The 27,051-nt window shown below is 39.9% G+C and overlaps 1 protein-coding gene and 1 pseudogene across 2 annotated transcripts in view; one reads left to right on the forward strand and one right to left on the reverse strand.

Annotated features, from left to right (window-relative positions):
- On the forward strand, positions 1 to 22,918 carry LOC145466018 (uncharacterized; annotated as a pseudogene). The gene is made up of 15 exons (XR_014041791.1): positions 1 to 1,160; positions 1,891 to 1,989; positions 2,068 to 2,166; positions 2,838 to 3,005; positions 3,334 to 3,603; positions 4,133 to 4,521; positions 5,229 to 5,233; positions 5,531 to 6,228; positions 6,380 to 6,488; positions 6,986 to 7,060; positions 7,965 to 8,020; positions 11,507 to 11,533; positions 17,611 to 17,640; positions 18,899 to 19,061; positions 19,703 to 22,918. The product of XR_014041791.1 is annotated as an uncharacterized LOC145466018 (transcript).
- Positions 22,919 to 24,929: 2,011 nt separating this feature from the next.
- LOC145465845 (dynein axonemal heavy chain 5-like) overlaps positions 24,930 to 27,051 on the reverse strand; it is a 57,831-nt gene continuing 55,709 nt past the window's right edge. The window contains exons 76-78 of the mRNA XM_081449598.1: positions 26,565 to 26,624; positions 26,132 to 26,284; positions 24,930 to 25,798 (exon numbers count right to left, since the gene is read on the reverse strand). Coding sequence (XP_081305724.1) covers positions 25,412 to 25,798; positions 26,132 to 26,284; positions 26,565 to 26,624 — 600 coding nt within the window. The 3' untranslated portion in view covers positions 24,930 to 25,411. The remainder of the gene's footprint in view (positions 25,799 to 26,131; positions 26,285 to 26,564; positions 26,625 to 27,051) is intronic.

The following is a 27,051-nucleotide window of genomic DNA, read 5'->3' on the forward strand; positions in this document are numbered from 1 at the left end:
GTCGAGTGTGCAAGGTTTACTGCCAAGTTGTTTTGTAGAGTTTATGTGCATGACTTTAAGGTCTTAAGTTGGGAGAGTGAGGAAAAACAATATCATATTTAGACGCGCTTGTATTATTGTTAAGAATAAAACTACGACGTAAATAAAACCACAAGTTCATACACACAATGTAAGCGATTGCCATTCACTGCAATGTGAATTAGTTGACACACCAAAACTTTGGAGAGGAAGAAATGCCGTAAATAGCTGTTCAAAGTTTCGGCTTCACTGAGTAAATCCTGTTCATGAAAAGATCTCATGGGTAGCATTCACCCTCCACCATTGTACGTCCGCGGGTTAGAGGCCTCAGGGAAAAACTTTTGAGACACTTAAGGGACCACTAAAGGATTTTTTAGATATTTACTGAAAATTTACTGGTTTACCTCATTTTGTATGGCTCTGTGATTCTTGTTAACTATCGTGGAAATCAGTTTGTGAGTCGCTGCCATGTCGAACAGGATTTGACGATTTTTCTAGCTGTGACAGAATTGACAAGGTTAAAAAGGAAGAAGAGAGCATTATAAAAGAGAATAGGGAGCGAGAAGCTGGCGGAAGACCGCCATTAGGGACTCCTCTAGCCACGGAAAAAGCTAGTATTATCCCGTGAGTGACCATTGGTCAGGTTTATTTCTTTCTTGTTCCCTTCTCAACGTTGATTACGAGAAAATCAGCCCACACGCTTGACAAAATGTGACGAGGCGTGAAGACATTGGGGCCAATGGGTACAGAAACTACGTCATCGTAGGTAAACAAACGGGAACTCCCCTGCAAAGACCTCAGCTCTGCTTTTTCCGCTTTGCATTAAGTAGCAATGGCGTCCGTGTACGCACAAGAAGAGAATTCCTTAAGTCCTTACAGAAAGCTACTCGTCGATTTATCGTTTGATCTTTCGAAAAAAGACGTCGAGACGTTAAAACTCGCGGGCGTCGATGTCATTCCACGCAGAATAACAGAAAACATTGCCACTGGGTTGCAGTTCTTCGATGTTCTGGAGCAAGATGGTAGAATTGGACCGCGAAATCTAAACCTTCTGCAGGATATGCTTAAAACAGTTGGCAGGCTGGATCTTGCTTGGAAAATTCAGGCTTTTTTATCAACATCCCCAAACAGTGGTACTGACGGTAGGATATAGAGTTTGAATATCACTTCAATCAAGCGAAAGACCAAGATTTTATGAAACGCTGTTTCCGTAATTTGATTTGGTGTCTTTTTTTGTAGGTTGAGTCTCACATTCAAAACTGTGGCAGTGTATTAACTTATAAAATTAGGAGGAGACTTTGAATTTCAGATTTCAGTGATCGCCGAGAGCTTGAACCCAACGGAAATTAAACACCCACCGCTTAAGTGTAAGCAGTCACCACGACTAGCTTTCTTAGTAAAGGAATTTTCAGTCCAATGATCAATATTTAATACTCGATGAGCTAAAATCGCATCTCGGTGCTTCTTGGTATTTTAATAACATTTACGCGTTCTTGAAGCTGCAGTTACATATATGTGAGATGTGTTGAAGACGTAAATCCATCATATTACTTTTCATCTAATGCGTATCCATTCGCCAGACCGGCGTGTTTTAAAATATGTACGTATTCATGGTACTGTCGGACAGTATATTGGACACAATATAAAACTATGTATGTCGTGATCTTGTTTTGAAATTAACATACTGTAACAACACTTGTCTTCGTCATTCTCTTAGTTCTCGTTTGAGAAACATGGTTAATTACCATCAAAAACATTTAAAGTTAGGGTTCAGAGACTTCTTTGTCGTCAAGTTCGAACGTTGTTTACGTTTTTGGAGACAAGATTGAGCCTTTTTAATTAAGACTCAGCCTGTTATTTTTTTTTTCACAGAAGCTACATTTCCCGATGGAGGCTTGAATGGTCCAGAAAATGGAAGTCTTTCAAACCATGCAGCGAAAAGAAGCAAGCTCTCTTTTAACGACACAGAAGGTAGAGGGCATAAACTAAATTTTGAACTTCTTTCGCTAATCCTGACTTGTTTACTTGTTTTTAAAACTTTCTCAAAAGGGCCATTAACTTGTGATCAGATTGCATGGCAGGATGACTCAGTATCAGACGGCATTCAGGATGACCCTCCTTTGAATGATATAGCTAGATCACGACAAGGTGGGACACAAGTAATTTTAGACAAATGGGTCAGCATTTTTTTGGATCACTTTTGCTATGATATATTACTTAGGACTGTAAACCGTTGTTCAAATCACCAAATTACATGAGAATAAACTAGAGAATTGAATTTCTCTGTATTTTTGAGCGAAATTTAAGGCACTAACACATGAACGACTAATCATGTTAAGACATATCAGCAACCTTTGTCTATTTGCATATGCATGGTTGCATTTCTGCTTTATATATTTTTGGCATTAACCAGCATTACCACTTGTTTTAGCATGCTTAGTCAGAGCAATCGGGTTTTGTCGCCACGTTTTCAACTCTGCACGTAATTTTCCTCTTCTCTCAGCAGTGTAGTAAAATGTATTTGCCTATCAGGGAAATAATAGTCATGGTATGTTTAAAGTTTCTGGGAAGATTCAAAGCTTAAAGCAATAATACTAGCCATAACGTCTCGCAGGGCAATTCCTCTAGTAAAGGTACGGGAGATTCAACTACGACAAAGTCTTTGACCCTGATTTTGTTTATTTGTATATGCTGGCAAAAATAATCGACCGGTTACGATGACTTCGATTTAATTTCCTGCATTTGAGTCCTTTAAAAGTTTTTTTTTATTATTACTAAGTTTGGAATGCATTAAATATTTTTCCACTTTAAATCGACAGCCCCGGAACAGGTAGAAGCATCCCAGCTTGCTCGTCAGTCGCTGTTGAACAGTTCGGATCATGCTGGTGGTCCTGCAGTGGTTATGAGAGGCGGTCATGCAGCCGCTGCTCCACAAATAAGCAGTTGTCTTGCCGCTGTAGGTTTTACATCATCTGATGGGAACATAGGTGGGTCAAAATTCAAGGATCAGCTGATTAACAAATTAACAAGAAAATTGAAACGTCTACATTTGGAGCAGGTTGCAACAGACATCTCAATGGGTTTGTTAGCAGCAGATGAGAACATCATAAAAAATTCAGTTGACAGAATGTAATTTGAAAGTTTCGTTTTTAGGCCATATTCTTAGTCTTGGGACTGAAACCACCTTGCGTGCAATCCAGCGGTTTGCGGCTGTCCGGAGGAACAACGTTCTAAATAGCCTCATTTCATCTGAACTTGAAATGTCTTCTTCATTGCCTAGTTGCCTAGTATTTTAACTCGTCTTCATGTCTATAGGCTCCTCGTCAAGTGTTAAGGGCCCTAGTGCACTGGGATCTTCAGGAACACAGACGGGACAGCAACATGTGGGGATTCAGGGTAGCTCGGCATCTGGTCGGATCAAACATGTTGGACCAGAGCCCACTCGATATGTAGATTTTCTGGCTTGCCAAGGCTACGTTGTGGAAATATTAGGTGGCAAACATTTCAAGACTCCTGAAGGCGAGTTTGTGGAAATGAAGAGTGGGACGCAGTATAAGATACACGTGAAAAACACACATGCCTACGGTGAGAATGGCCATATGCACTTACGTTGCAGACATAACTCAGTGTACAACCCGTCTTTTAAACGGGCGAGGCTATTACTGGAAAAAAGTGCATGATGACATACTATAGAATAATAAGACTGTTTCAATAAGTAAATAATCGCGACGCGTATTAGAATAGAGGCGCACTCCAGAGTGGCATAATCATCCGATTATTAACAGAAATCAGATATGCTTATCAGATCTTGTAACAAAGATAACCGGCCAAATGTCCTGGTCTTGAAAATAATTGATAAAACAGTCGCAGGAATAGAAAACGTCGTGAGATCCGAGAAGATTGTCGTCAAGAGCTCTCGGGGAATAGATCTGCGTCGCAGAAAAGAGAACACAGTTCGACTCGCAGCTACCCAAAAGGGCGAATAGCCAGCCAGTCCCTATCAAACTTTAAGCGATCACTCCTGATTACAAACATATTAATTCAATAGAACAGAGCTTTGCTAATAGAATTTAAAAGCTCATTCAAAATTAATGTCTCTATTCCCTTTCTACAGCTTGCAATTTGGATGTATCTATTGATGGTTATGACGTTGGAGGGTGGGTTGTTGATGGAGGACAAGAGTTCACAATAGAGAGGCCTGCGTACGAGGCAAAGAAATTCACGTTCTACCGTGTGAAAACCGCGCCTGAGGAAGCGGGCATTGAACCAGGCAGGGCCGAAAATGGTGTTGTGAAGTGTGTGTTCACACCTGAAGCGTTCCTTAATATTCCTGTGATAATTTCTGAATCGCCTCAGCCACTGAATATAAACATGCCTCCATCCACGACAGTTGGCGATCTAAAACGTGAAATACAACAGAAGTTGAATGTGACTGAAGACCCGGATCAAGTTCTTTGTGTCGCGGAGGACAAGGTTTTATTAAACTCTGATTCAGTGAGGTAAGTGCAAACGCTCACTGCATGTCGGGATTAACATATATTACTTGTAGAATCGACAAGCAGAAAATGGACATGGATCGGCCACACACTCAGAAGACCAAATTACTGCATTGTCCGACAAGCTCTTCGTTGGAACCCGTAGGGAAGTAGACGGAGTGGGAAACCGCGGAACAGCTGAAGGAGAGACGCAGACCACACCATCCAGTCGAGAGGTCTTTCCTGACATCAGCTGGAACGCCTGACCAGGGACAGAGGGGACTGGAGGGACTTTGTCAGTGGCCTATGTTCCGAGATGGAATAATAACAGGCTTCAGATCAGATCAGATTTGTAGAATCATTTTCTTTAATTGTTTCGTGGAAGTAAATGCAGCTATTTTATGATCTTTGAAGTCTTGCAATCAAAAGCTAATATATTTTTCTCGGAATCTTTCCCAATATATCCAATTAGTTTAAGTAGACATATTACGGTGCATACCCATCCTGGGAGTCCCAGGGGCAGTTAGTTGGGGTGAAAATAAGTAAATCCGGCAAGGGGGAAGAGCCCCGGGGGAGGGGCCTCCCATATAAAAAGGACGGGTGTGCTAATGGTACCCTTTAGGGGTTTAAAAAAGCGGTTTTAGTGTCTCTTAGAGAGTTCCCCCCCGTAAGGTATACAGAGGGAGCTTTTGCGGTACCTTTTAGGGTACTGAGTTGAAAATGGTACGACAGGAGGTAATGTGCTGTTTAAGAATTGGTACCTCTCTACGGGTGAAAAACTTGGGGGAAGAGCGCTTCATATTATAGCCAGGTTTACTTCGTCCCGTCCCAACTTACTGCTCCTGGATCGCTGAGGATTCTGCACGCCATGCATTAAAGGATTTGTCGACAAAAGACACTTAAGCCAAACTCTAACTGAAATCCATCAGCCGAGTTTTTTTTTCTCGTTTTCTATTTAACAGTGTTTATCATTTCTGTTTCTAGTTTTTTCTTCCTTTTTTTTTTTTTTTTTGGTTGTTTGTTTTTTTCCTTAACAGGGGTCTACCTACAGGAAATCTGAGACTTATTGCTACCGAACTTGAGATTACAATCGAGACGTCAACCAGGACAAATTTATCCGTCGAGGTACATCCAGGCAGAGCAAAGGTGTGCGATGTAATGAAACAGATAGAAAGAAAGTTAAACCTTCCTATAAGGGACCAAAAGCTGTACCATGGTAGAGCCCGTCTATCAGACGCACCAAGAAGAGGCCTTCCTTATGGACTCATCTGTAGTCCACAGCCGACGTTAATACTCATTGTCCCAGAGTATATTCATATCACAGTAGCAAATGAAAATGGCGTCTTACATACCATAAAGACAGATAAAGAAAAAAGCCTGAAAGCGCTCATGAAAGAAATACCTTCGTGCAGCTCCCTTCAGGAAAACGAAGAAGCCATTTTCTACTTCAATGGAAGGCAAATTTGTCCCACCAAAGGTGAAGCAACCTTAACAAGCCTTGGTCTTTGCTCTGGATCAAAGTTGGAGCTGAAAGTGATCGTAATCTTCATTACAGTTCAAGTTTGCTTCCCAAATGGTTCACCATCGGTCAATGTGAAATGTAGTCCCCAAGAGACATTCATAGATTTGGTTAAAAAGCTGGAAACGGAGGGAGAGAAAAGAGAGCTAGGAAAAGTTCTATTTGCAATGGAGGAGAGAGTCTTTGATCCAGATCAAGACAAGGCTCCACTGCAAGGTACAACTGATTCTCTCTTGAAAACTATTAAACCATCACAATAAATAAATAAAAAAATAAATAAATATGCTCAAAGTACTGCCATAGAATGTTTTGAAAACGGGAGAAAGAGGATAACTATTGCTTTCGTTAATTTTCTCTCGTTTGTTAGCTTATGGAATCAGTCATGGCTCCGTACTAGAAATGAGGAGCGATAGAGCTAAATCTAACGCTGCTAGTGATGAAGATCGCGATGCCGACGTTTCGATGTTTGGAGATCAGTAAGTATGACTGAACTAGCTACAGCTTAGTACTAAAACTACTTTGTTTAGCCCCTCAAGGACTTTTCCAAACCATTAGCTGATCTCGGGCAGTGCAGGTGTCTGCAAACATTTTGACATACCGGTCTTCTCTGAACGTCGCACGAGACATTTTGTTTTGTTTTGTTTTTTTTCGAAGATGCTTGTTTGGAATTGGAATTCAATGAAACGACAAATTTATGAAAACATAACAGACATACCATATTAAATACAGTGCTTTAATATTATACTCGACCCAAACAGTATAGGTTAAAGTTTTTTTTTTTTCTAAAATAAAAGTCACACCACCGTGGTAAGTTAATTAACGAAGAAGTCAAGTTGCAATAATTACTGGCTTGGCCATCATGCAGCGATGTCATGCATTATGAAGCTTATTACCCTTCTGATTGAGATATCATTGAGCCATCGTTAGGCGACAAGATTACAATGAGGTAATTTTTGTCTTTGTTCAATGTTAGTGGAATAGAAGGATGTCTTCTGGATTGGCTTGGTGCCAGTTTTGTGGACGACAAGGTTGAGGACGAACTAAGAAGGTCACTATTATTTAACCTAGGACGTACAAATAAACTCGTACTCCCGCAGTGGGACAAGGAGCGGGGGGAGTCTGATGGCGCCCCTCGTCACCATCCCTGGCTTTTCATTCTTTTAAGGCACAGCGAAATATATTTTAATTGAGTAGACAGCCCTGAGCCTGCTCATAGTTAATAGAGGGAATGGTTATGAAACCTGGCAAAGTTCTATGGTTTTTTTTTGCGGGGAGGGGGGGGGGGGGGTTTGGCGGTTTTCAACCCGCACAAAACCTGGCAAAATACAAAACGTGGTTAGGTGTGCTCATACAACTAACCAATAAAAGCATTGCAATTTTGTAATTCCTGTATAGTCAATGGGCATAAAACTAAAAATGTACAGGGTCAAGGACCTGCCAAAATAAATCTCAACCTGTTTGTTTGCTTCTTTAATGTTTACCGGGCTTCTTAACCATTCCCTCTATTAAGTATGTAAGGCCTGCTCTTCAGCAGTTTTGTTGGTTATGACGTCATATGACGTCAAATGGAACTGTTACCGCACTAAATGAGAACCGGAGAATTTAATGTTCGGGGTATATAACCTGCGATGGACTAGCATCCCATCCAGGGGGGGGGGGGAGGGGGGAGTAGAAATACTCCTTGTCGCTTCATGCTACTGAAACCGGAGATAAGCGACGGACTGATGGCTAGTTGGTTCAAATGCGGACTTAACCTTTACCCTATGAACTAACATACGTAGTGATGTCCAGTTTGTCTATAATAGTTTCGACTGAAAAGGCGTGTAAAATGACAAGAAAATATCCATCTTCCTTTATTCGTATATCGTAAAAAGTTTCAAGTTTGAACAGTATGTATATTAATATATAGAAACAAATTGAATATTTTGTCTTTCGATAACTTGTTAATATAGACCAAAAGGTAAGAGGCCGGAGTTTGGAGCTCTCTCAGAGGCCACAAGGGGAAGAGGTATTTTCCTTCTACATGCTTGGCATGCCTGATGAGTATAGTAATTTTATTTTTAGATTTAGTGATTTTAATCGTTTTTCTCCTCATGATCATAGCTAAACAATTAGAATTATCATTCGATGCATGTTTTCTTCCTTTTCATTGGCCAACAGCCCACCACGTGACCTACAAATAATTACATTTATTATACATTGAACTATCTCTTTTCTGATTGGCCGAAAGCGTACAGTGAATTTTCCAAATCAGCGCCTGTGACGTCATCTAACTGCAGATTACACAATAATCATGTCAAGGACACTCAAGGTCACGGGTATATATATATATCTCCGTTAGTACGCGCGCTGTGCTTATCAATTTAGCGGGCCGTATTCTCCTGTACGGCCCACTAAAATTTAAAGCTAGTTTTGTTGCCAAACTGTTTCGTGATTTATCGCCGAGTGTTCTTAACTTTTATAGCAAGTGAAAGTTTAAAACTTTCTTATACTCTAAATTGTATAATAAAGCGTGCTAACGACTTAAAAACAGTTTCAAACTGCCTCGTTTTGCTTTCGAGGTACGTCAGAAATTTGAAGCCGTTTCGCGTAAATAGAAATCGTTTCCGAACCCGTCAGACACACAGTAGAGATATAATAAATACCTTACTAACCTCGTTTTCTCGGTCCGTACTGTACGTTACGGTTCCTCGTTTTTTCCCCTTCGATTTACGACCCGCGCGCTTCGCGCTTGGGCCATAAATCGAAGGGGAAAAAACTCGGTCCGTAACTTATAGTACGGACCTCGAACTCGGTTAGTAAGAGGTATGTATGACCGCTGTGCATGATTTCTAGGGGTAATCATGTCATTCGCGCGCTTTGTGTTGCTTGCCGTCAGTGAAGAAGCAAAAACATGAATTCCATTTTTTTTTCGTTCAATGTATAATAAAACAATTATTAGATTCGGTTTTTGTGATATCCAGAATAATCAAGGTCTCGTTAAGGGTTATCAGCCGAAGCCGAAGGCTTCGGCTGATAATCCATACGTACCTCGACCTTGATTATTCTGGATATCACAAAAACCTCATCCAATAGTTGTTTAGTAACTGTCTACATATAATGTTCTCATTGCTCTTGTGTTACACCGTCTAAAAGTGTTTTGCTGCAAATAATATTCTGCTTATGAGTAAATATAACAAGTCTAACCACACTCTTTTTTGAAAATTCTGAGCTGTCAGAGATCGAATGACAAAGTCGGTGATCAAATGATAAAACATTTGCTGAACTCGGTTATTGCAAAATACCATGAGTCGTCAGTGTCCGCAGATCAATTACTTGCCTCAACCTTCGACTTCGGCAAATAATTGATCTGCTCGCCACTAACAAATCACGATACTTCGCAATAACTATAGGTAGGGCCCGGTTCAGACGCCGTACTTCACATGAGCCGAATTTAATTCGAATTTAGGCCGACCCAAATTAATTTAGACCGGCTAAATTGATTCAGACGCCGATCTCAATTCCAGCCAAACTAAATTCAATAGGAGATAAAAGCACATTTCGATCAGCGCTGATATGCGCTGAACTGATGTAAACATAGTAAACAATAACCAAGCACGATCCAAAGCCGTCTTGTGAAAGAAAAATATAAGAAAAGCCGGCAAAAAAGAAGCAGAATGAGGCAAAAGACAACTGATAAATTAGTTCAGATGTCTTACTTTATATGAACTTAATTTCAACATAAAGTTTCAACTGCCAACATTTTTGAATGCAATGAAATACAACGCAACTTGGGCAAAAAGCCCAACTGCAATATTCAGGTTAATTCAATGCAATGTTCACACGTCATTCAAACACAAGCACGAAAATTATGATGAATGCACATTAATTTGTCTTAATTTTGATGCTGTTTACCAGGGTGGCAGCAAGTTTGCGCACGAAAACAGAAAAACACAAACTGCACATATCGGCTACATCTCTGACGAACGAAACCCGCCAAGCAACGTCAGCCACTGATGCACAATTTATACTTTGGCGCATACTCAGGTCTTCAAAATACATTAAAAGTACATTAAATTAATTTATGTATTTGGTTAAGGCATTCGGGCCATGTGAAGATCGGCGTCCGAATCAAAGCCGGTGCACAGCCGTTATTCCCGGCTGAGCCAGACTTAAAGAACGGCTGAGCCGATCCGAACTCAATCAGCCGTTTCGAATTGATCCTGAATTCGATTCAGCTCGTGTGAAGTACGGCGTATGAACCGGGCCTTAGCTCAGTATTTGTCAACTCCAACAAACAGATTTTTAGCTATTTTCGAACCGGCAAAATTCATGCACATTTCCTGGTTGAAGAAAAACTTGTCTTGCAGATTTTTAATATTAAATTTTGCATGGATGTTTAACCATAGCCAATTTCTGTATAATTCCTGAAATTTTGAGCATTGTTTTAGGGTAGTGCGGGTAGATTTCGTTTAAACTGCTAGTGCCCAGTCTGCCATTTTAAAGCACTCGCTAGTTCATTTTGGCTACTTGTCAACTTTTGTATTGTTTAAATGTTACATATGATGCAATTAAAGAAAGAAACTGGGACCACGTTAAAGCACTTTGGAAAACAGTAAAATTTGGCCTCTTTTCTATTATTAGAATTAGAATTTTAGAGCCATTTTAACCCTTGTTACATATTCATTAGATCGAGAAAGCAGCAAAATCACAGATATCTTCAGAAGTAAGGCAGCGTCCACACTTCGCCGGAGAAATTTGAAAGCGCAGCTTTACTTCTACGGTTAGGCCTACCGTCCACACTAATCCGTCACGAAAACGGAGTTGTTTGAAAACGCTCTTCAAACCGGAGGAATTGGAAAATGCCGGCTTTTCGTTTTAGTGTGGAGGGAATACAATTGAAAACGGAGCTTTTCGAACGCGATGTAGCCATGACTATCATTTTATTTCCCTGACCGAGTTGCCCTCAAACACAAATCCAAAACAAAAACGGTAATTGTTAAGTTTTCAAATTCCTCCGGCGTAGTGCGGACGGAAACATCTTATGCGTTTTCAGGGTGAATTCTCCGTTTTCAAATTCCTCCGGCGTCAGTAGTGTGGAAGGGGCCTAAGACGACCGTTTTAAAATAATGGCCAAATATCCGAGATTGTTCTTTTTTCCAAGGGGGCACGGTAACAAATCCTGGAATAATCTGATTGCTTCTTTGCGCGGTCCGGAGTTTCCTATCTCTGAACACGGTCACGGTAACGTGCGCGCGCGATGTGCGTGCAGAAAAGGTCAACAGTTATAAGAAGTGATTTGAGAGAGAGGAAAAAGTTTTTTACCGGCTATGGTTGGTCCGAGCAGTGAAAACAGTTTTTCACAATACGGACCGGCGTCCCAACCGGCAAATAAAATACTTTTGTTTTGGCGCCAAATGAGAGCTATTGTTTATATATCTGCACAAATTACCATCCATTTATACTGTATGTGGGAGAAGTTTTTTCTTACTAATTTACTTTTTATTGTCTACAGCTTCAAGAGATCTTTTAAAGGATGCAGGTAAGTGATTTGCCGTCTTACTTAAATTTTGGACTGCCTAAGGAATCAATCAGAAACCTCCTTTTCATCCTGGAACAGGCTGCCTTATAATAAAACACAATGCTTAACGAACTTGTATCCCAAGTAACCATATTCCAAGTAACAAAACAGGACGCCTCATGCAACACAACCTACCAGCGAGCTCGCGCAAAAAACAGTTATTTTCTGTGCTAACCTTCTTTTTAAAAAATGTAAACACCAAAACAAAAATATGAACCCATTTTGTCGATAAGACGCAAAACAAAATGGCTACGAATTGCGCATGCTCTGAACTTATTGGACGCCCCTGCTCCCATACGGATTAGTGAAAATGTACCATATTTGTCATTTTCTAAACTTCTCAAGTTAGAAATGGATGATCCTGATTTACCACCACCACCACCACCTCCACCGCATTTAAAACGACAAAATGCCCTTTGGGGTAAACAGCTTCTGGAAGCTTTGAACCCCAAAGGACATGTTGACTAACATTTTAGTCGACATTTTCGGGAGGCTTTTCGGCCTCCCTCATGACTAACCAATGAGAATTTTACCTTTGGCCTACTAAAGAAATGCAAAGGCATATAAAGCGCGAGGACAGAGGTAGACAATGTATAGCGTAAGACAATATTTTTTGTAATCCTGCGTAGCAGACGTCTTCTCTTCAAGGAAGAAAGGCGAACGAAAAGCTTGTGATACGCAGACAAAGAGAACAGCACGGGAACCGACCAGCGCGCAGTTGTTTTGCTTAAACGAAAGAACTAATTATTTTTATTCCTATCAAAGTTTTAGGGGATTTCAAGGCGAATAAAGTAAAGTAGACATCGCCAATTACTTTAAAAAAACTTCAAAGAGGCCAGCGAGTTATTGTGTGACAACAACAGCGCGAAGACTCGTGTCAATCGGTCAGATTTTTTTGAGAAACTCGGCTTTCAAGACCAGATCTTTAGCAAAGAAACAATTATTTTTATTCCTAGCAAAGTTTTAGGGGATTTCAAGGCGAATAAAGTAAGGTAAGCATCGCCAATTACTGAAAAACTTCAAAGAGGCCAGCGAGTTATTGTGTGACAACAACAGCGCGAAGACTCGTGTCAATCGGTCAGATTTTTTTGAGAAACTCGGCTTTCAAGACCAGATCTTTAGCAAAGAAACAATTATTTTTATTCCTAGCAAAGTTTTAGGGGATTTCAAGGCGAATAAAGTAAGGTAAACATCGCCAATTACTGAAAAACTTCAAAGAGGCGAGCAAGTTATTGTCAACAACAGCGTGAAGACTCGTGTCAATCGGTCAGATTTTTTTGAGAAACTCGGCTTTCAAGACCAGATCTTTAGCAAAGAAACAATTATTTTTATTCCTAGCAAAGTTTTAGGGGATTTCAAGGCGAATAAAGTAAGGTAAACATCGCCAATTACTGAAAAACTTCAAAGAGGCGAGCAAGTTATTGTCAACAACAGCGTGAAGACTCGTGTCAATCGGTCAGATTTTTTTGAGAAACTCGGCTTTCAAGACCAGATCTTTAGCAAAGAAACAATTATTTTTATTCCTAGCAAAGTTTTAGGGGATTTCAAGGCGAATAAAGTAAGGTAAACATCGCCAATTACTGAAAAACTTCAAAGAGGCCAGCGAGTTATTGTGTGACAACAACAGCGTGAAGACTCGTGTCAATCGGTCAGATTTTTTTGAGAAACTCGGCTTTCAAGCCCAGATCTTTAGCAAAGAAACAATTATTTTTATTCCTAGCAAAGTTTTAGGGGATTTCAAGGCGAATAAAGTAAGGTAAACATCGCCAATTACTGAAAAACTTCAAAGAGGCCAGCGAGTTATTGTGTGACAACAACAGCGTGAAGACTCGTGTCAATCGGTCAGATTTTTTTGAGAAACTCGGCTTTCAAGACCAGATCTTTAGCAAAGAAACAATTATTTTTATTCCTAGCAAAGTTTTAGGGGATTTCAAGGCGAATAAAGTAAGGTAAACATCGCCAATTACTGAAAAACTTCAAAGAGGCGAGCAAGTTATTGTCAACAACAGCGCGAAGACTCGTGTCAATCGGTCAGATTTTTTTGAGAAACTCGGCTTTCAAGCCCAGATCTTTAGCAAAGAAACAATTTTTTTTATTCCTTGCAAAGTTTTAGGGATTTCAAGGCGAATAAAGTAAGGTAAACATCGCCAATTACTGAAAAACTTCAAAGAGGCCAGCGAGTTATTATGTGACAACAACAGCGTGAAGATTGGTGTCATCAGTCAGATATTTTTGAGAAGCTCGGCTTTCAAGACCAGATCTTTAGCAAAGAAACAATTCTTTTTATTCCTTGCAAAGTTTTAGGGGATTTCAAGGCGAATAAAGTAAGGGAAACATCGCCAATTACTGAAAAATTTCGAAGAGGCGAACGAGTTATTGTGTGACAACAATCTTCGAAGTTTTTGTCACAGAATAATTCGCTCGCGTGAAGATAAGAGTGTTATTCCGTGGATAATTATTCTCCGGAACTTCTTCTGTGATATCCTTTACGTAAAGAAATCACACCAAAACCATGCTATACATCTAAAATCTCATTTAGACTATCAGATAGTCTAAATCTGTGCTATTTGGAATGTATGTTTATGTGGTACGAACATGTACGAACGTGTATGTAGGTGGTACGAAAATGGGTGGTACGAAAAGACGTTGGTACGAAAAACCCGGATACATGTAATGGCCTATGGTAAAAATCGGATGCAAATATCCATTACAAGTCCAACGCTTGAAATAGCCAGCTTGAAATACGCGATATCGGAAACAATAGAATAAAGAATAACTTTCGAGGCCTTTGTTTCTTAGCCCCGCCTTGACAAGTTAATGAGCTAAGGCAGTATTCCCTTCGGAGGAAAGCGTACGTGATCTTTGACCAATCAGAGCGTCCCTGTTTACGCTTCGCTGCTAATATTACAGACCTATAATTTTTATTCGACTGCAAGTAAATGTCCCGAGAACAATAGGCATTCTACGCGATGCTTTCCCGAGTAGTGACGTAAACAATGGCAATACAGTAACGACCGCTAACCGGAAATCACTCGAATTTAACAAATAGCAGATTAAACGAATAGAAACGAAATAAACGTTCAAAGTCACTGTTTAAACTATTTCACATCCTTCGAGGACACGCTCCTTCTCCAAGGTGTAATGAGTAAAAACATACTCCAAAAAATTGAATTTATTTTTGTCTGAATTGAGTCAGCATCGATGTATTGCACGGTTTCTCACGGTAGTGTTCCTCTGCTAGCCATTTCGCATTTTGAACACATTTTCCTTATGTTACGTCGTTTTGTAAGCAAAATAACCAGTTGTATCATCACATTGTATGATATCCGGTCATATGAAGGGAAAAGGGTACAGGAAGGACAAATCTCTACCAAATGTCTCATTTGAGAAACTTTTAGTACTTTGTGACGCTTGTTGTGCTGCTTTAGCTTTCATAACAAGGGTGCCGATTAGTCAAGACCAAGAATAAACAAACGCAATTGAGCCGGCACCTGTCAAAATTATACCATCGTCTGTTTGACGCCACGTGGCTGAATTTGCGAACAGTTCTCGGCCAAAGAAAACGCCAGTTGGCTGGGCAGAAAAAGCCGTACGATCTGAGATCGTAGTAAAAAAAGTTCCGTTTGAGGCTACTCCTACCCATAAAAGAAGCGAGCTAGAGCTTTGACTTCATTCAATAGAATTGTAACTTAATTCTGAGAGTGAAACTTGTAATTTCAGATCGATAAACGAGCGCCGCAAAACGAACTTGAGTACCCAGCCCTCCTCGGCCAAAGCAACTACATTAGCCGCTGTTCCGGAAAATGAGCCCGCACTTCCTTCCATCTCAGTACTCATGAAATGAATCATATTTCGCTGCGTACTAGCTACGGGTGCTCGCAAATTTTGGGAAATTACTGAACAAATTGAGATAAACTTTCAATTCGTGCAAATTATACTAACCAGAAAAATATATTTGTTTGATTACGCTCGTAGAAACAAAGTCCGTTGATCGATCGATGGCCGATTGTATTGAAAAACTTAATCAACCTTTCACGGCTTTTACCTGTAGATTGTATGAAACGCCTTTTAAACCTTTTTATTAAGCATTTGCGTGGTCAAAGAGCCATTGAGTCTAAATATATTTGTTGGATTACGCGCGTAGAAGTGTTGTTCACTCCCATAGCAACAGAATAATTGATTCTTTATGACTGCAACCATTCATTGCTTTCCGAAATCGTATGAAAAAACTTCAGGCGAAATAACTTTTGGTCGAGGCGAATCGACTTTTTGGGAGCGACACGACTTTGAGTTGGGGCGAGGCGGTTCGGGGGAAAAGGACGTGGGGCGAAACGACCTGTTACCAAAGAACGCCTGAGGGCAAACTTAACAAAAAGGTCGTTCTGGTATACCAAGATCTGGTATACCCTCTGATTGTTTAATTTTGACAGGATATGTCAACATTCGAGCGTTACTTACGCAAATGAGAAATGCGATATCTGCTGACAACTAAAAACCACAAGCCGGCGGTCATGTTACCGCGGGTCCCTTTAGGCGGTCTATAAGTGGGCGGAAGGGCCTTTTGTTAAGTTTGCCCAAGGGCGCTCTTTCGCTCTCTCTCGCCGCGCTTCTCCCCTACTTTTTCACTCGCCGTTCTTTGCGACGCACCTCAACTGACCAGAGTTTGGTCCACTCAGATTTATGGTTAATTGATGATACATGGCTTCGGAATTTTAAGGAGGGGAATTTACATAGTCCCTGGGCCAAAATATGCTTTCTTTTTGACGCCCCGAGTATGTCAATGCATAGAGATTTTATGGTGCCCGAGTATGTCAATTTATAGAGATTTTGCTGAGATTCTATGGTGCCCCGAGTATGTCAATTTACAGAGATTTTATGGTGCCCCGAGTATGTCAATTTACAAAGATTTTACGGTGCCCCGAGTATGTCAATTTACAGATTTTACGGTGCCCCGAGTATGTCAATTTACAAAGATTTTACGGTACCACGAGTATGTCAATTTACAGAGATTTTACGGTGCTCCGAGTATGTCAATTTACAGAGATCTTATGTGCTCCGAGTATGTCAATTTACAGAGATTTTACGGTGCCCCGAGTATGTCAATTTACAGAGATCTTATGTGCCCCGAGTATGTCAATTTACAGAGATTTTATGGTGCCCTGAGTATGTTAATTTACAGAGATTTTACATGATAAGGCGTAACCTGTAAAATCTTTGTAAGTGGTAAATTTACAAACATTCTTGGAAGATTTTGTTAAGTCTGTAAATTATGAGTCCCATCCTCTTATTCTAGCTGCTACAGTTTGCAACCATTTTACAAACATTTTGAAATGAACAGAACTAAAAACTAAACAAAAGGTTTATAAAATAAATTTACAGACATTCTGTTTTTAAGCAGAATAAGTACCAAGTCTGTAAATTCAGGATCTACAGACATTTCATAAAGCCTGTAAATGGGTTAAATTTTCCAGTGATTATCACATTCCTGGGTAGTACAAGAGACGGAAATTTCTCAGTTGGAAGTACCAGATTTTATCTCGAAATTGTCTTTTCACACGAATAAAACTATTAAAACATGGCGTATGTGTCTGCCGTTACCTTATGCTAATGAGGTAAAATTTTGACCCAATATGGTCTAAGCTCTCGTAAGCGACCACCTCCCTTAAGCGCTTACGGGAGGTTCGACTGTATAATTTTTGGGCTTGAATCTCAGTTCTCAGTCTCTCGCGAAAGACGCACGTGACCGAGATCAACTCGTGAACATGTTTTCACAGGTTACGACTGCAAAAATTAAAATCGTGGTGGCAATTTTCATGATAGTCCGTATAATGTACAACTTCGGTGCTCTATTAGAATTTTGATGTACCGAATGGGGGCTATTATTGATGTTATATAATATAATTTGATGGAAAAAATAATATCAAAACAACCAAGTTACTCCTCATGTAAAATACCCTTAATGTGTGTGGAGAAGGGGGAGGGGAGGGGCTTTAGTACTGTAATGGATTATCTACTTACGTAGTTTCTACTGTTTACAGGAAACAGAATTTTGAATTGTCTTCCAAGCAGTGAGTGATTTGCTGTCATTGTTATTCTTGGCCATATCTTTAGACAGTATTTAACGACTTAAAGCCTGTTTAATTTTTCCAGTAGTTTTTATCTCAAAAACTGCAACCAAAAGTTGTATCCGACCTTACATGACTAAACTACAGCCTCCTAAAGTTAACTTATCAGAACCGAAGGACAGGTACTAAAATATGCGGCAGTGCAGTGTTCCACTTTGCGAGTGAATCAGTATGAAAGATATTCACATATTTGAAATGCCGAGAAAGATGAAAGTTGTACATAATTTCGATGATCCTTCATGTTTTTCACGTTGTTCCACTTTAACTGGTTTTAAGTAGACCCCAAGTGGACTTATATCGCTCTGAAGCAAGATAGGATGAAGAGAGAGTTAATCCGCCATATAGGACTTACTAAGGTAATCCCTCGCAAAATATTTTAAGATCACTTCGGCGTCAAAAATACCAGAAGGGTCTAGAAATACTGTGACGCGGGTTCTACTGAGGTGAACAGCCTCTCTTATTCAGGTTCCTTAGGAAATGCTCGTCTTCCACGAAAACCTTTAACGAACGTGCGTTGTAGCATAATCCATGGGAGGACTGAATACCACATGAGAAGGATTGCCTAAGGAATAGGGTCTATAGGCGAGTCTTTGCTGACGTCATTGTTTACATTTTTTCTCCTTAACATTTGACTTTGCGTAGAGAAGGCATCACGCTAGACACGAATTGACTACAAACATTTAAAGAGCTTGTGAAACTTAGTAGTTGGTGAAAAGTTTGGTTCTTTGGGTGTAATATTCGAGGGGAAATTGGCTTCCAAAACCTACAAAATTTCTGGGTGGCAAAAGGGCTAATTAGCTCAAGGAATACATTGTTTGTAAAATGTTGAATTTTTAAACCTGGATACACAAAAAGTATTCAATACATAGGGCTCAAATTCCTTGGGACTGAGTTAATCGTGTTGTGCCCTTTCAATATTCAGAACTAATGTTTTTGTATCTCCATCAGAAACTAAATCGCTTATGCTAATGAGGCAACTGTTGTAATCATTCTCCTATATGGGGGATAAACTCACCTACCCTTTATCCTCTCTTGTCAACGAGTTTGGTTTAAAATGATGCAGTAAGTGGAGTGTAAATTAATATTCAGCCACTCCGAATATCTTCTGAAAACGTTTCACCAATCGACACAATCACTGTCAGTTTCGACTTTTGGCAACTTTATTCAATGCATTGATGTTTACTTTGCTATATATATTCAGATACCGAGGGATATGGTAGCGCTCGTGTCGTTGAACCCGATCCAGCCTGGAGAGCTGGAGGGACAACATTACAAGGCTACAGTACACAACAGTTCATGACTGCTGAACCAATCAAAGTGGATACTTCGAGGAAGATTGAACTGGTGCTCAGGCTTGTTGCAAGGTAACATAGAACATGTTACGTATTTGCTCGGGCAGTAACCCTGTTACATGTATCCGGTAATTTCCATGTTCACCATTAGAATCAAATTCCCCTGAAACGGCATTCTCCACGGAAACTGGTTATTGCAAGAATACAGTCGAACCTCTCCATTCGGACACCTCTTTAATACGGACAGTTTCCTATGTACCGACAACATTCTCATACATTTCCGTTAAAAAAAATCCCTCTATAATACGGACCCTCTCTATAACGGACAATAAATCTCGACCCTAGGAAGCAAATTCATACAAATTTAACCTCTTTATCACGGAGACTCTGGGGACCAGGTCTCGATAATTTGCGGTATGCACCATTTCCTGTCGGCGGTTACACAAACATTGATACTAATTGATACCAATACCAGAACATGCCAAAATGTTAGTTTTCAAAACTTACGTATTTTACAAATGCACACTCTAAACTGTCAGAGGAGACTTGAAAGTCACGTCATTATAGTGACCTCTCCAGTACGGACACTTCTCTAATACGGACACTTCGCTCTGTCCCTTCGGTGTCCGTAATAGAGAGGTTCGACTGTACTTGAGGAGTAGGTTGCGGAAACAAGCTTTTTGTTATCTTGTGTTTTCTGTTGTTGTTCTCAGAGAAGATGAAGAAGACCTCGTATTTCCCAAAGAAGAGTGCAAAGCGCTGTCCACTCTGTGTCCCCCACCAGTCCCAGAGTAGAGAGGAACTGACACAGAGTAAATGACAATCGGTTGTGATACCAATCTCGTTCCCAGAGTCTTCGTTCCCCCTGACCAGCGGTCGGAAAACGAAAGCTCTGGAAGTAACCATTTCAGGCATGCGCCATAGACGCAGACTGCGCAGTGAAACCGGATGGGCAGAATCACCAGAATTCGGTTATTTCAAAATGGTTGCTCACAGAGCTCTCGTTTTCCGACCGCTGGTCAAGGGGAACGAAGACTCTGGGAACGAGATTGTTGTGATACCGTGTACGAAATTGCCAACATTCCTGTGCGCAGGAGCCATGAAAGATTTTCATATTTATACCGCTGCCGCCCCCTGAGCGCTGATGTGTACAGGCCCGCAAATGATGGCGATGGTCACCTTGCAATAAAGGAAGGAAACGTATGGACTCAGGAATTTGGACAGTGGATTAAAAAATTATCTGATCGATTTTTTTTTACTACTGTGAAACTCAGAAAACCGTGAACACTTTGATTTAATTCTGAAAGATTAATTGTGTACTGAACCAATCACAATAAAGTTCAGAACACGCGAGGAAACCTCAAAACCACAACTTATTGCCGCTCCTGTTCGCGGTTTAATTTTCTCACGGTTAATTGGCTTTTACCTACGCAACAATACGCCATAAATACTTCTAGTTTTCACGTTTTTCTGAGTTTCACAGTAATAATACTATGTTTTCACAACGCAAGCAAAATGTACTGTATTAACGAACTGAATGCAAATTTCACAACTTTAAAAATGATATCCAACGCCACGAAATGCTGTGTTTGAAATTTGTAGTTCAGTTAGGTGCTTCACTGAATGACTCTATTGGGTCCGGGCCTGAAATGCATGATATGTTTACTATATACTCAAATTTGGAGACAACTGAGAATTGCAGAGTGAATTGACAACATTTTCGCGAAGCTTTCGGCACAGAGGAGATTATAAACAGTAAAAAGAAAATTGCACGAGCAAAAGTCGTACTGCATTCAAGACGGATCAATCGTTATACATCTATCTAAAGAACACTTAGGTAACTCGCACGAAGAACTCTTGTGCACTTTCGTTGAAGCATGTCTCTATCAAGGACGCAAGTATAAGAAGTGTACAGGGAAAAGTTCTAAGCGGGTAATAAGATAGCAGAGGCATCTTCGAAGATTCATGTTTACTTTTGCGGTATGTATTCTAAACGAAAAGTGTATACGGTTGACACATGTCAATTTGGTATTTTATGCTGTTTGTTTAACTTTCCTTATTGTTGCTTTTGTGCCTGGGGTACTTATCTTTCCTTCAACTCGGATGACTAAAAAATATATTTCCATCCATAGACTTTTCATGGAGTCCACGCCATTCCTAAAATCAGTTCCGGTCCTGGAATCATTTGCGGTCCAATATGAGGATCATTTGCGGGCCGGGAGCATTTGCGGACCTGTACAGATGCTAATTTAGCAGGGGGTTTTTTGGCCGGTTTCAGAAAAAAAAAACGAAAACCGAAAAAACAAAGTAGAAGTTTAAAGTGTAGAATAGCCTAAAATTAATTATTCGTAGTTACTGTTGAGTACATGAAAAGACCAGACGGAAGTGACCAGAACTTTTCTCAGCCGGCAGTTGGTGTCACTCGCACTTGAGCTAATTGTTACTGAATTGCGCGAATTGGTTTGAGCTAAATTATCAAATTCTTGTCCTCGTTTCTTATTTTGCAATATTAAATCAATCAATCAATCAATTATCAACATGGGTCCTGCGTAAAATAATATTTAACTCAAACATAAGTAATGTTACACTAGCATTTTGCTAGTTATGGTGTCATAGCTAAGGATTAGTCGCAGTACATTTACCGTGTTAGGCTGTAATAGTTTGACAGTGTAAAGTAAATAAACGTCCTTTAATACTGTCGTTCTCCCTTGTTATCCATTGTTTGAGATTGCTCAATGAGATTATCAATAATCAGATTATCAATAATAATCGCTGCGGGTATGCGCAGTTGTGCCATTGCTGTGCAGTTTCGCCCTCGTGGTTTTACTCTGCCTTGCCTTGTCGCTTTGCCTTTGGTTTGCCCCATCCCACCCGCCTGTTGGTTCATGGTGGGCCCTTGTGTCCAGGAAAGTATACTTTTTCTCTACTAAGAATTCAGTGTGACAGGTGTTAGGGGGAGGTGACCCGTGGGAGGTTGCCATGGATACCCCCCTTTATTGCATTTTGCCCACACTTGATCATTGCCTGCTTTGCTGTCAATTGGCACCTACCCTCCATTTTGAATATTGCTTATCGACAAGTTTAACATTTTTGTCTGGTGAGATTGCGTTTTCGCTTTGGTCATAGGAAGGAGTACTTGTCTCACCTTTTCGTTTAATCAAGAAGTCCCATGACTTTTACAATCTAGGTTTTCTAAGTACGTTTTTTTGATGACGTCGTTTGAGTCAAATAAACGTTGAAATATACACATCCACCTTGAGCAATCAAAACAAACGTCACAAAACACGAGATTTTTCAATTCTCTTCTCTTATATTGCTGTACATTTCTTTCAACGTCATGCATTGGCAGTTACAAGAATTGATGGCACTAGTTGATAGCAACTGAATTAAATAAACGCTAGCGCTTCGACAAACAGCATTCCAAGCTTGTCTATTCACGTCTTACCCTTGTCAGAGCGTTATGGCGTACTGTACTTTTATTAGTGGCTCCTGCCTCATGCACTCAAGCTTTCGACTTCATTATTGCGGTCTTAAGAAATAATGGCTCGGCCAATCCCAAGCCTCTCCATCCTCCCCGGGCATTTGACAACTTTTCCTTCCCCATGGTAGCACATTTGCTTTAACAGGTCATCCCCGGAGTACGGCATTGTCAAAGAAATTTTATCTTTCAGTTCTTAAAATACGTGCATCTCATTGTTTACCTTGAAATTTCCTGATTGCCTTCAACACAAAACCGAGTTGTTAAACCTCGTTGGAGTCCTGTACTTTCTAGGGAACCTGAGCCCCACTCTCATTCCCACAGGGGCAAAATTTTGCAGTTAGAACCAGGCAGCGTAAAAGTTGCAACGCTGGAACGCTTGGCTGCTATTGTTATTCAATTAGAATGTTTAATAGAAATCGGATTCTTTGAATGCACCTACCTTTTGCGCAAAACTACGGAAGCCCCAAAGGGACATCCACTTCTTAAAAATGGTATCTTTTTTTGTAAATGGGAGTTTGGTTTTCGAAAATGGGAGTTTGTTTTTCGAAAATGGGAGTTAGTTTTACGAAAATGGGAGTTTGTTTTTCGAAAATGGGAGTTAGTTTTACGAAAATGGGAGTTTGATTTTCGAAAATGGGAGTTTGGTTTTCGAAAATGGGAGTTTGTTTTTCGAAAATGGGAGTTTGCTTTACGAAAATGGGAGTTTGTTTTACGAAAATGGGAGTTTGTTTTACGAAAATGGGAGTTTGGTTTACGACAATGTGAGTTTTTTTTTTCGAAAATGGGAGTTTGTTTTACGAAAATGAGAATGATGATAAAAATGATTGACAGGCCAAACACGACTCCTATTGGTCAAGATAGAGCTAGCCAATGGCGTAATGTACTTTTCGATCCTGATTTGTTTGCGCGTGAATAGCTACATTTGAATCATGTGGTGCCAGAACGATCAAAGGAGGATTAGACATAAACATCGAGCTTGAGAAACATAAGCTCGATCAGATAGCTGCAAAAAACATTAAAATGTCTCAAGATAAACGTATAGCTTTCTTGAAGTAAAGCTACGGCGTCTTCGAAGAAAAACGTACGAGGGCAAATATGATATCCGTGACAACAATCTCTACTGACTACTGTACTTGCAAACAGTTTTAATCACAGCCGGGCCAGGCGTCACAATATAGAATGCAAGTAAGCAACATGTTCACGGTAAATTTCGTATTTTGGTCCTTAAAAGCAAATACTTGGAGATTTAACAACATAGCTTGCAATATAAATGAGCCAAAACAATGTATAAACACATGGCAAATTACAGAGGTGTCAAACTCGACGAAGTGACATGCAGATAACAGCGGAAATCATGCCGACCTATGACCTATAAAAATTTGCCATAGCACGATCTAACGGCCCAACTCTACTTAAATAATAATAATAATAATAATAATAATAATAATAATAATAATAATAATAATAATAATAATAATAATAATAATAATATTTAGTGAGGGAATCCAACTCGCCAAAGGCGGTTTTCAGTGGAGCCCTCCTAAACAAAAATCACCTAAAAATGACATAAATAAGAATTACTCCTTATAACACAGCATGAAGTGCCCTTCATAAACACGAGGGAAGCGACCAAAACAAAGCCGGGTCGAGTGGCCGAACAGAGAACGGCAAATGTACAAGTATCACGAACCGTAGAAGTCGTGAAGGCCAGTCAACCCTATTTTACACTGAAATGTCGTCAAAGACACACAAAACAACGAGGTCGAGCTTCAAACAAATAAGGATTGAAAACTTTACATTACGCCATTGGCTAGCTCTATCTTGACCAATAGGAGTGGTGTTTGGCCTGTCAATCATTTTCATCATAAAAAAAACCCTCCCATTTTCGAGAAAACAAACTCCCATTTTCGAAAAACAAACTCCCATTTTCGCAAAACAAACTCCCATTTTCGCAAAACAAACCCCCATTTTCGCAAAACAAACTCCCATTTTCGTAAAACAAACTCCCATTTTCGTAGAACAAACTCCCATTTTTAAAAAAAACTAACCCCCATTTTCGTAAAACAAACTCTCATTTCCGAAAAACAAACTCCCATTTTTAAAAAAACAAGCTCCCATTTTCCTAAAACAAACTCCCATTTTCGAAAAAACAAACTCGCATTTTCGTAAAACAAACTCGCATTTTCGTAAAACAAACTCGCATTTTCGAAAAACAAACTCCCATTTTCGAAAAAGCAAATTCTTAATCTCGAAAAACGAACTCCTATTTTTCATAAGTGGATGTCCCTTTGGGGCTTCCGTACAAAACTGTCTTGTGACTGCATGGTAGTCAAACAGAATTATGGGCATAAAGTACCCAACGAAATGGACTACCAGTTGTTGCATTTTTTGGTTAAGTTTTGTTACTTTTCTGAGATGCGCTGCTTCCAAAAACCATGGTTACAGTTATCAATTAAGATAATTTAGAATGCATAAATCATCTTTATTCTACAAGATTTTCTCGTGAAGGTTAAATCCTTCCTACCTTGGTTGACAAAACGACTCACGTAAAACTTCTTTACAAGACTGGTTATTTGCCACAACATGTTCAACATGTTCAGATCATCCTTTCTTGCTGCTACACTATATTAAATAAAAAGTTCTGTTTGTGAATTCGCTTTCTTTGTTAGCACTAAAAACGATTTTGGCAGTGAAAAATGATACTTAAAAAAAAAAAACAGTCAATAAATAACATTCAAAGGACAACTACAGTATATACTCTGACAATTCTTCGTTATAATATAATACAAATAGTGCTTTAAAAAGGACTGTCTTTCAGTTCTGCGTTACACTACAGCTAAAGGGGCAGCGTTACAGTCACGCAATCGGGAGCTACAGAGGACTACCATTTGGAAATCTCTTTAAAAAACAGGTTTTTACAAATGATCTCGTTCTTGACTTTTTACTTGATGTCACACAACAGGGCAACACCGCGCAAAATCCAGTGATCTGGATTCTGATTGGTTTTCAAGTCCACGCTTGCGATGTACGTCAGATCCGTTCTTCTGGGCTTCTTGTATATCGGGCACTGGTACATCCGGGCATCTCGCCCAGCAGTTGTATTAATTGCGTAGATGTGAATGACAGGCATGGACGTAAAGAGAACCTTTTGAGTGGGTTCTACAAGCTTGCAACCTCTGCGGTCCCAGCCGGCACCGTCAAGGTACAGGCCGTGTACATAGACCCCTTCTGTCGGGGGCTGAGTGATGTCATCTTTAAAGAACCGCGTGACGTCATTATGCAGTACAACACAATCTAGGGCCCAGCCCTTGTGTGCACGAGTCACCTCCTGAAAAATGAAAGCAATAGTAATTGTTCCCATCTCAAACTCGATTATTGCCACAACTGTACTTGAGGGAAAGCATGGTTTAAACACTTAATTCCTGGACAGTATTGTCGTTTAGAAAGTAAAATGTCAGGAGGAGGGATTTCAAAATTCATGATTGAAAATGCGACAAACAGAGATAGAGAAGGGAAGAATCCTTCATAGTACTACTCATACTACTTCCACAAAATCCGATTGTGAAAAAAAGCGCACATTTTTGCGGGACGCACCGTGTAACTTCATTCTGTAATTAGTCGAAAAAAAATAACTCAGAACACAATTTGAGGTGATTATTACTTGTCTCATGGCCGTCAGGAATCCTTGAGGGTTAAAAAACCCTGTCATCCAAAACACATTGGGTCTTCCTTCAAAACACCAGCTTCTGAACTGACTGTTTCTTTCCAGCAGTTCAGTGTACCAGAATCCCAACGTGGAGGATTCCCAGGAGATCTAAGATAAAAAAGAAAACGCAACTCAGTTTAGCTATGCGAGGGCTCACCGATTAGAACCTACTTGCAACACGATTCCACCCAAATCTATCCGGCAAGAATCGACGTCTAATTCGACAACGAAATCCGTCTGCTGACGGACTCAAACGTGGTGAAAACTGTAAGTATTACTAACAGAAAAACGGGGAAGAATTCTACTTCCATGTTAGGTTGGGGAGAGTGTGTAGCAATATTAACCCGTCTGTTGCTTGTATTTTTTTCTTCCCTGTTTATCTATATACCTTTTTCCAGTGAGTAGGAATTCTAGCGTCGTACATGCAGTCAAGCGAGTCTCTTAGAGTCTAAAAAGAAAAGCACAACAAATATATTGAACAAAACTAAAATGAAATGCTAGCTTTTAACTATTTTTGTCAACTCCAAATTCGATTCTAAACGAACTAAGCTGGTGCGAAAAATATAAAAAGATTTGCTCGCTGCCTTGAAGTCCCCAGAGTGGACAAATTCAACTGATTTTTCCTCTCGCGTAGACAGGTACATGTAAAAGGAGTAACATCTTCTACAAAAATCCCTATAATGACCTATACGGGGGGCTCCCCCGCAAAGTGGCATCTTTTTTAGGCTTCAGGTATCTAAAAGGGTAGGGATTTCACAAGCTGAGGTATATGAAAAGGTAGTAAAAACTGTCATTTAGTTATTTCAAAGGGCCTTTAATTAACATATTTCGAATAAACGCACATTATGGTTGTATCATTTAATTTATTAAGCACT

The sequence above is a fragment of the Orbicella franksi genome, chromosome 13 (assembly GCF_964199315.1).
Source record: "Orbicella franksi chromosome 13, jaOrbFran1.1, whole genome shotgun sequence".
Lineage (NCBI taxonomy): Eukaryota > Metazoa > Cnidaria > Anthozoa > Scleractinia > Merulinidae > Orbicella > Orbicella franksi.